Raw genomic sequence first — 11,281 nt, 5'->3', positions numbered from 1 at the left:
TTTTAAGAAGGAAGGATGATAGGCTGATTGGTCGTAGATCTTTAGGGAACGTGTGAGGGTTTCCCTGCTTTGGGAATGAAGACTACTTTTGCCATTCTCCAGGCTTTGGGAATATATCTCAACCTTAAACAGCTTGTCAGAATGATTTCCAATGGTGGAATGATCATGTCTGAGCATTTTTGTAGTTCGGCCGGAATGATTCCATCTGGTCCTGGAGATTTGTATGGATCAAAGCTGTCTATGACCCATTGCAGTTTTTCCCGCGTTATTAGATCAACTAAATCGCTTGTATAAGCTAATGACTCTGATGTTAAGTCATTGATTATGTTAGAGCTACCTGGAAAGTGGGTGTCTAATAACAGATTAAGAGATTCTTCATCTGTGATAGTCCACGTGCCTGCTTCTGTCTTTAAAGCACTAGGTATTGTTGGACTTTTTGAGAGAATTTTCCTGAGTCTTGAGGCTTCTGAAGTATTTTCTATTTTACCACAAAACTTTCTCCAAGAAGACCTCTTACTCTTTCTAATTCTTTTTTATATTGCTTTAGAGCTTGTTTGTATAAGTCTCAGTCAGAATGAGATCTAGTGTACTTTGATCTGTTGACGAGTTTGCGACAGCTCTTTCTGAATGGTTCTAGTTCTTAACGCCACCAATAAGGTTTCTTTTTACCCTTTAAAACGGTTACAGGGCATGAAGATTTCATTGATTCATTTAAGGCTTCGGTGAGATGATTTACAGAAAGGTCTAGTTCATCTTTACTGGAGGAGCTTTTAAAAAGGTTGTGATTAAGCAGTTGTGCTAGTACTTCCCTATAACGCTCCCAGTTGGTATTCCGGTGATTTCGAAATCCCGCAGATGTATTTGCTACATCTTTGAGCTCAAACTGAATGTATTTGTGGTCAGAGAAGGGATTCTCTTTTGAGACATGCTAGTTTGAAATCATATTATGGATCGAGTCAGAGGTAAGTGTAATATCAAGTACCTCTTTCCTATTCTTGGTTACAAAAGTGGGTTCATTAAAAATATTACTTATGAGTAGGTTAGTGCTTAGTAAATAATCAAATAAGGACTCACCTCTCTCATTTATATCAGAGCTATTTGCTTACCTAAATAACAAAGAAATTTTGAGTAGCTTTTAGGAGCCTCTTTACAAAACGTTGATTTTACCATTATTTTATAAAACTATAAGAAAAACTTTGTTGTTAACTTCAAATAGGAAGTTACTGTCCGATTTGTCAAATTGAAAATTTTGACATTTCTCGACGTTTCAAGGTCCCTTGAGTCGAAATAAAAGATTTCTTAGAAAGATGTCTGTGCGTGAGTGTGTACGTACGTCCGTACGATCGCGACGATTTTTTCGTCGCCCATAGCTCAAGAACCAGCATAAATATCGATTTAAATCAAATGTTGTTATACAGATAATAAGGCAGAAAGATGCAGAAAGTGCTCTCAAGAAAATTGCGTTGGTGGTTTTTTTACCATAGCAGTTTGAAAAAAAAAGGTGAAAATTTCGGTTAACCCTAAATATCTTACGAACCAAAAACGCTAGAGACTTGAATTAAATTTTATATAATATATTGTAACGTGATATCAAAGAAGTATATTTTTTGAAAAAAATCCATTTAAAGGTATTTTTGATAATTCAAAAAAACTGAAAAAAAAATTTGTCACCCCTAAAATTTTGAGACTAAAATATGATTTCATCTCCAAAACAATTTTGTGCAATGAAAAATAATGTTTTTCACATCTGATAAAATTTTGTAAAAAATCGAATTGACAGTTTTTTTACAAAAAATAAAACTCTAAAACTTTGTAAAAATTTGCTTTCGACTCAAATAGCTTTTCAAAAATTAAAAAAATTGTCTTCAAACTTATTTTATTTCACAGAAAATATTGTTTTCGATATTCAGTAATTTTTATATAAAAATCCAAAAAATAAGATCTACCAAAAATAGTACGCAAATTTGGTAAAAATTGATACGAGTACATATAGACAAACTTTTAAACAAGACAAATCGACAGACAGGATGGGAAGTTATCAGTGTGGGTCGCATCCTAGCCTCTTTTTTTAAATTGCTTTGGTAAAAAAAAACAAGTCCTTGAATATTGTTGTACTTTCTCGCGCACAGAAGCTTGTACGCGTTCAATTGTTTCTGCAGTCCGCCTGGAACGTGGGCGTCCTGTAGGTCGAAGTTTTTGCGTTGATCCCGTTGCCTCGAATGTTACGATCCATTTTTTGATTACATTCGTACTTGGACACTCGGTGATGTTGCGTAATCCAAACTTTACCCGAAAAAGCCGACGAACAGTCACGTATGAGCGATTGTTTTCATAAAAGGCGCGAACGCAGAAAGCACGCTGCTCTCCCGTGAATGGACTCATTACGACTAAAAATTTAGATTTCGAGCTGCAAGGAAAGGAGATACCATCCCCGCGCGTCTCGGTTATTTCGTTCGGGAGTTAGAGCGAGACAAAAAGTGCACTTATTAACGGCCCACCCTGTACAATTTGGGTAATTTATTACTCCACTCATATCCATAGACTTGAAGCTGTCCAAATGAGTATTTGCATCCTTGCTTTATTGTTGGAATTCTGAGTTTGTCCATTTTATATTGATCGGTTTTGCGTCAATTCCAATGTAATAGTACCCAAAGCAACTTGAGAAATTAAGGATACGAATAAAACTTAACCGATCAAACTATGGTGCTAATAGTCCAATCAACATAATACAATGAACATTATTTTCTTATAAATTCGGTTTATAAAAAAATTTATTCGGTGGTTTCAAAATTATTTTTATTTCACATTATTTAAATTCTTAACTTTGTGTTTAATATTTGTATCTACATTCGATATATGCAAACAAAAAAATCGATTTTTTCAAACTGCAAGGGAAGATGGCTGATAAGTAGAGGTGAACACCAAGACTTCGTAATTCAGAAAGAAGTTTTAATGTCAAAATAGGTACACATATAAATTCAGAGTAAGTCAATGACAAGTACAGTGATTATAATCTACTAATATTATAAAGAGGAAAGATTTGTATTTTGTATGTTACGAATAAACTCAAAAAGTACTGGACCGATTTTAATAATTCTTTTTTCATTAGAAAGCTACATTATCACTGAGTAACATAGGCTATATTTAGTACTAGATTACTATAGAAATCTTTACAAATTCCTATTAAAACCAACCGAAGGTGTAAAAAAATTATCCATAAAATGTCTTTCATCGCATACGCTATGAACAATAAAACAAAGCAAAAAGGCGATCCAATGTGATCGCATGTGTGCGTATGGTTTTTTCCGTGTTGTTTATTGATTGAATGTGACCAGCCTCTGCTCTTCTTTTATTTTTTGTGTCATTTTTTTATTTTATAAATTAAAAATTAAAATACCTCTTATGTATTTTTTAAATAAATGTATTGTTTTGAAATATGAAAATTGCAACTTCATCTTTATTTTGTTCTTCTAAAAACATAAAAAAGTTATGTTAAGCGTAGTATAAGAAACAGTACTTTTTACTTCTTGCGTACGTATTTAAAACAGCTGGTAACACTAAAATGCAATTAGGGCTGGAATAGGAATTGTAACTCTTTTTCTTCCTTCTCTTTTACACTGTAACTATTCTTACTACCATCTATTTCTCGTGTTTGTGTGACATAGGGGTAATTTAAAACATGAACTCAGAAGGAAAACGTGGAGAGTGTCTCTGCTCATTATTAAATATACTCTCATTTGCGCTGTCGGCTCCTTACGCAGTGGACGCAAGCGACATTGAAGATTTAGAGTTTTTTAAACACATTTGTATGCTTCACTTCAAAAGTTCTTTTCAGAGCTACTTAATTTTAGTATTTATCACACTTTTTCATATTTCTCAAAGTTCTTTTCAGAAATATCTCTTTGAACTTGAATAATTTCTTTGTTATTTTTATTTAAAATAAATATCCTTCATAGCAATATGCCTAGAAGAAGAAGGTCGCAGCTATCTAAGAATAGTTCCCAAGCGAGATTAGTAAAAGTTCGTCGTATTGGAGAGTCTTCTTCTGAAAATGCAGATCGTCTGGAAATTATGAGAGTGTACGCTTCCCAATAGCGAGCCAGAGAATTAAGCGTCGAACGTTCAATTCGTCTTGCAGAACAAAATGCAAGATACGAACGACAGTCAAGTGCTGAGCGCTCTCAGCGACTTGAAGAAAATAGAGCTAGGAACTCGCGAACGCGTGCAAGGGAATCTAGCACTGAACGCTCGCAGCGGCTTTTGACACAGCGAGATAGACAACGGTCGTTAAGAGCTAGGACGCGCAATAGAATTTTAGCGCATAGTAATAGGTCGGCATTTAGTTACGATAATCAAATTGAATATGCTCATCAAAACAGCATCCAAATCGGAGCAATGAATAAGATGTGTCCGATATGTTTCGCTAAAAAATGGGCTGAGGAAGCGAAAGGTATGTGCTGTGCATCTGGAAAGGTTGTTCTCCCTAACATTGATGAGCCACCAGAACCAATTAAAAGTCTTTTGACAAATAATCATATACTATCCGCGCATTTTTTGAATAACGTACGTAGATACAATAGCCTTTTTCAAATGACTTCCTTTGGGGCAAAAGAAATTAAGGAGGGTCATTTTATGCCTACCTTTAAGGGGGAAGGACAAGTTTATCATCTCATAGGTAGCCTTTTACCGCCATCAGGACAAATTCCCCGATTTTTGCAGATATATTTTATTTCCGATGCTGATCGACTATCATTGCGATCAAACACGGCTCCCATGCTAAAACTAAATTTGATAAACGAATTGCAGACCATGTTGAATAGCCACAATGTTTACATACGAAGTTTTAAGCATAGTATTGAACTCAATACCCCCGACAGTTTGAAATTGATCATTTACTCTGATCGCACACCCCATACAGAACACAGAGGAAGATATAACGCCCCTTCAATAAATGAAGTGGCCGTTCTCTTGGTCGATGAAGACAAAGGACCCAGGGATATAGTACTGCACGGTAGAGACGGACAACTAAAACGAGTGTCGGAATTACATCGAGCATATGATCCGCTACAATATCCGTTGATGTTTGCATCAGGAGACGATGGATATTATTTAACTATTCCTCAGCAGAATTCCTCAAGAAATAAGACTGTGTCATGTATGCAATATATTATGCATACCGTTTAATGATTAGGGCCAACTGTTTTAATGCACTCCATTATTACAAAGATTTGTTTAATCAATATTGTGTGGATATGATGGCGAAGATGATTTCCGAAAGGTTAAATTTTGTTTACCGAAACCAACAAAAGCTTAGAGCGGATGACTATATTCATTTAAGGGATGCTTTAAACCAAGACGCAAGGGTAATTGCAGCTAATATCGTACAGCATGTCATCTTGCCGTCATCATTTACTGGGTCTCCAAGGTATCTCCACGAAAAGACACAAGATACAATGACATACGTGCGCAATTATGGAAGGCCAGATCTTTTCATAACTTTCACCTGTAATCCAGATTGGCAAGCAATAAAACAGGAACTTTTTCCCGGTCAACGGTCTTTCGACCGGCATGACATCATAGCTCGAGTGTTTCACTTAAAAATGAAGAAAATGATAAAAATATTAACAAAAGACGCGATTTTTGGGCCGGTTAAATGTTATATGCTTACTGTTGAGTGGCAAAAAAGAGGATTGCCGCATTGTCATATGTTGCTTTGGTTGAACTCAAAAGTACAACCCGATGAAATTGATAAAATAATAGTTGCCGAACTACCTAATAAAGACGAAGACCCAGTATTATTTCAGATAGTCACAAAGAATATGGTACATGGACCATGTGGACAAGAAAATTTGACTTCTCCGTGCATGAAAAATGGGATATGTACAAAAAAATATCCACGACGTTTCGTGACTGAAACCCAGACCGGTGAGGATGGGTATCCCGTTTATCGACGACGCGATATCGACAACGGAGGGCAGATTGCTGCATTGAATGTCCGAGGGCATACGGTTAATATAGACAACAGATGGATCGTTCCATATTCCCCAATACTATGTCGATCTTTTAATGCTCATATTAATGTTGAATATTGTCATTCCGTACAAGCCATAAAATACATATGTAAATACATTAACAAAGGATCGGATCAAGCAACTTTCAGTGTCAGAAATGCTCACGATGAAGTTGAAAATTATTTGAACGGCCGGTACATAAGTACATCTGAAGCAGTGTGGAGGATATTAGAGTTTCCTATACATGACAGACACCCTACCGTAGTACACCTAGCAGTACACCTAGAGAATGGACAACGAGTGTACTTCTCAGCGGAAAATATGCAAAATATAGCGCAAAATCCACCAAAAACGACACTTCCGGCGTTTTTTGACCTATGCCACAGTGATGGTTTTGCTAAAACACTACTCTATCACGAAGTTCCTCATTATTATACATGGGCTAACAATAAATTTTCTAGAAGGAAACGTGGCCAAGAAGTAGTTGGACATCCCGGTATAAAAAAAGATGCGGCACTGGGAAGAGTATACAGCGTTCATCCTTCCCAGTCAGAGTGGTTTTATCTCAGGATACTGCTTCATCATGTACGTGGCCCAACATTGTTCCAAGATTTAAAAACCGTTGACGGAGTTGTTAAAGAAACTTACCAAGCCGCTTGCCGAGAAAGGGGTTTGCTAGAAGATGATAACCAATGGGAAACTACTTTGAGAGAAGCTTCGATTTCTCAATGTCTGTTAAGGCTGAGAGAGTTGTTTGTGGTAATATTATTATTTTGTTTTCCCTCGGAACCTCTCAAATTATGGGACACGTTTAAAGATGATTTGTGTGAAGACATCAGACATATAGCCCAAGAACAAGGTTCCGATTATGATGTATATAACAAAGGTTTGATACAAATCGAAAACAAACTTTTAGAATTAAATGACAAAAGTTTAAGAGACTTTGGATTACCTTCTCCGAATCGCTCACAAAATGTAGTTGATGCCATACCGTGCCGTATATATGATGTTAACGAGTTGTCAGAATTTGTCAATTCAAATGTACCCAAGTTAGTGGCAGATCAAAAAATAGCGTACGATGCTATAATTGAAAGTGTGGAAAATAACAGTAATCAACTTTTTTTTTTGGACGCGCCCGGTGGCACGGGTAAAACCTTTCTTGCCAATTTAGTATTGTCAAAAGTACGATTATTCGGAAGAAAAGCACTGGCTGTGGCATCGTCAGGAATTGCTGCAACCCTATTATATGATGGGAAAACGGCTCACTCTACGTTTAAATTACCGTTGACTGTTTCTTTAGATCAACAGTCTATCCGTAAAAATGGTCCACTGGGAAAGCTCTTACAGGACACGTCGCTGATTATTTGGGATGAGTGCACCATGAGCCATAGAGCTCATGTAGAAGCAGTGGACCGCACATTAAAAGATATAAGAAACTCATGCAATATGATGGGTGGCGTAACTTTTGTTTTCGCTGGAGACTTTCGCCCAACTCTACCAGTTGTAACAAAAGGTATACGTGCCGACGTTATTAAAGCGTGCCTTAAATCATCACCTTTGTGGCTATCAATTAAAACTCTCAATTTGCGCACGAATATGAGAGCACATTTATGCAATAACCGCGGTGGTAATTTCTCAGAAAATATACTTAAATTAGGAGACGAAAAATTTACTACTCCAATTGCAAACAGCTCCCAAGTACTTTTGGATATTGGATTGGCCCAAACTGTTCACAGTCTAGAAATTCTTATAGACAAAATCTATCCCGACATCAACAATCTTACAGTAAGAAATTTCCATTGGCTCTGTTCGAGAGCGATATTGTCACCCAGAAACGACTGTAAATGAGATAAACAAAATTATTATTGAAAAAGTACCAGATAATTTTAAATGTTACAAATCTGTTGACACCGTGTGCAACATCGAAGATACAGTGCACTACCCACAGGAATTTTTAAATTCCCTCAATCCTGCTGGCTTGCCACCACATGAACTAAAATTAAAAATAGGTACGCCTGTTATGCTTTTAAGAAATTTAAGCCCTCCCAATATGTGTAATGGTACAAGACTTTTGATCAAAGAATTAAGAGATAATGTAATTGTAGCAACAATCATTACGGGTCCCGCGGCCGGTCAGCTCGCACATGTTCCACGGATCCCGATGATACCAACTGATTTGCCCATATCTTTTAAACGGTTACAGTTCCCTTTAAAAATATCCTTTCCCCTTACAAAAAACAAATCCCAGGGACAAACTTTTTCCACAGTTGGTATAGACTTAAGGAAAGAGTGCTTTTCCCACGGGCAATTGTATGTGGCGCTTTCTCGAGTAGGATCTCCTGAAAATCAATACGTTTTGTTGCCACCTACAAATACTACAGCCAACGTAGTGTACAGGGAGGCTTTAAGATAAGCATACAATTTTTTTCATTGTCGTTTTAATTAGCATGCTTATAAGTATAACTTAAATATCTGTACTTATTTATGTCTACCCGTGCGAAGCCGGGACGGGCCGCTAGTATTTAATATTAAGGTTGCGATTACAAAATCTCCTCCGCTACAATTACAAAGGATGTAAGCACTTAGCGTACAGGAGCCTTTTTAGGTCGTTTGGATCTTCTTAGTTCGAGTGGACCAGCTGGTGAATCCATATCCGCATGATTGGAAGCGTGCTGGTGCACTTCTGAAGTCGGTTGTGTGACTTGTTCAAATGATTCCTGCTTCGGTTCAATTTCCATATTTTCAGATGAACTCTCATCATTGTTTTGTCTAAAAGATGAAGAATAATTATTTAAATTAACATTACCTTCCATTGAATCTTGTTAAGAACTTGGTGAAGTTTCTGAACTTCCAATGAAAGTCGAGTCTGGTTCAGGTTGATGCTTAGGTTTTTGTCTTGAAAAAAACATTTTATGTTGGTTCGGTAGAAAACACGAAAGCAGGTTCCTATGTAGTCGTCCGTACAACAGCTCCGCTGGAGACTTTTGTGAAATAGGATTCGGTGTTGCTCTATATGTCGAGAGAAACACGTTGACTGCAACATCAGTATTCTTCTCCTCTTCGAAAATCTTCTTAAACGCTTCTTTAAATGTTCGCACGAACCTTTCGGCCTGATCGTTAGAAGCAGGATGAAACGGTGCTGTTCTCCAATGTTGTATGGAATGGTAGTGTCAAAATTCTTTAAAAACCTGTCCGTCACTATCGTCTTTGGAAGTCCTTCAATGGCGAAAATAAAGCTCTTATTGTGGACTCAGAAGTCACCGACGATAGTGATACCACGAATTGAAACTTGGAAAAAGAATCCACGCAAATCAGCCACATTTTATTGAAGAATGGACCCGCAAAATCCAAATGGATCCTTTCCCAAGGATTATCTGCTGGTTGCCAATTCACGTATTCTTTTTTCGGATTAGAAGCCGATGTTTGGCATATGACGCAGTTAGCTACCAATTCTTCGATCTGCTTTTCCATATCTGGAAACCAGATATACCGCCTTGCTAACTGCTTCATACGTGAACAGCCCCAATGACCTTCATGAATATATTTCAATGCTCTGGAGTGCAGTGCTTCCGGAATAATGACACGATCGTAATCTGAAATCAAGAGAATCACGTTATTAAATAAAGAAAGAGCTAACTTACGTTCGAAAAATATTTTCAGCTCCTTTTCGTTGCTCGCCAGTTTAACCGCCACCCTTTATTGATGTACGAAGAAACTTTATTTAATAATTTATCATTCTTAAAACAAGTATTTATTGTTATACCTTATGTTTCTAATTTATTGGTCAACTTAAAGTTTTTTGAAAAATTTAAAATATTCTAATAAAGAACTTAGTTTTGGGTTGTCTATTGTCCATTGATTATTGTTTAGATACAAAACTATCCAACATTTTAAGTGTTATATATCACAAGTAAAATAACATACTGCAGTATACTTTCAAATAACTAAAGTTATATCCTGATAAACGAGTGTCAACAAATAATAATAATAATATTTCAACTTTTTTCTCAGGTAGACATTGCATCCAGAATATTTATACATTATAAAAAATTATATAAATAATTGTTCAAAAGCAAATCAAATAAATGTTTATGCACGTGGCAATATCAATTTTCTGTCTCACTGAATTTAATAATTGAATTTATCGTTAAACCAATTAAGTTAACATCATGTTAAACGCATTTCCGCATCCCTTTACCTACATCGTCGTATATGTGTAGGTACACGCACAGCACATACATATCTACACTGAATTGGATTGGAATATTATGGATTTGATGAGATTATTGAATAAGATGGACTTTATATAAATTGAATTATGGTTTAATTGATGGAGGTCATGTATAAGGCACAGGATTTAGTTAAATGTTGTAACATTTAAAAATAAAAATCATGAGAATTCTGAATTAAAATAGGTTGAGTGTTGTATTGATAAGGAGTCTTTTCGTGACCTACCCCGTGAAGGTATAAGTGGAATTAGTTTGAACAGAACCAGGACTTAAAAACTTGAAGTTTGCAAATGAAAGTTACATTCTCGACTATTGTTGTGACCTATAATTTTATATCGATTCTGAAAATCTTATTAGGAAAGTAGTTTTTAATGGGTTGAGTAACTAACGCTCTGGAACGATTTAATGATGAACTTAGTGTTGAGGTTGGAATTAATCTCTTATAAGCGGATACACAAAATTATTATTAAAGACCAAAACTTGTCAATACTTCAAGTATATTTGCGAAAATAAGTGTACAATGTACACGTTTATCATCAGCTCAAAAACCTCAAAAGCAAGTCTCTCTAAGCGGTATTCTGTTTCTTCTCACCAATTTTTTAACCGTGAAAAACTGAAATTACATACATTCTCCCATTCCCCCTTTTTCAACACAATCTAAACAGATTTTCGACAAAATATTTCGCAAACAAACAAATTTGTCACAATTGCTATACACACTGCGGAATTCGATTTAAGAGTTTTGTGTTCAAGGGAAGTGTGAGAGAAGAAGAAGAATAAGTAAGGATTTGTTACCCAAACACCATAAACATGCACGTTTAACCAAAAAACGTAAATCCTTTCACGATCTCACAAGGGTTGAAATTGAAAAATATTTTAAAATCGAAAGGATTATCCGAAGAAAATTGTGCATAGATTCTACTTTTATTGGCCATTAAGGTCGACTTAGACGACGACGAGGTGTTTATTGAAATCCATTGCATGGATGTGTTTTTCCTTGGTATCATCGAAAAACAACGACAACGACAACAACGGGCGGCA

At 36.1% G+C, this 11,281-nt stretch overlaps 1 protein-coding gene across 1 annotated transcript; it reads left to right on the top strand.

The window, feature by feature from the left end:
* Positions 1-5,453: 5,453 nt before the first annotated feature.
* Positions 5,454-7,859, top strand: LOC129949136 (uncharacterized). Its single transcript, XM_056060446.1, has one exon. It carries the CDS (start codon positions 5,454-5,456, stop codon positions 7,857-7,859), a length of 2,406 nt encoding a protein of 801 aa, XP_055916421.1.
* Positions 7,860-11,281: the final 3,422 nt, after the last annotated feature.

The sequence above is a fragment of the Eupeodes corollae genome, chromosome 1 (genome assembly GCF_945859685.1).
Source record: "Eupeodes corollae chromosome 1, idEupCoro1.1, whole genome shotgun sequence".
Lineage (NCBI taxonomy): Eukaryota > Metazoa > Arthropoda > Insecta > Diptera > Syrphidae > Eupeodes > Eupeodes corollae.
The sequence above is the reverse complement of the archived record's forward strand: the minus strand, read 5'-3'. Positions and strand labels throughout refer to the sequence as shown.

Coding starts and splice junctions, on each gene's coding strand:
- LOC129949136 (XM_056060446.1), top strand. CDS start 5,454: ATGACATACGTGCGCAATTATGGAAGGCCAGATCTTTTCATAACTTTC.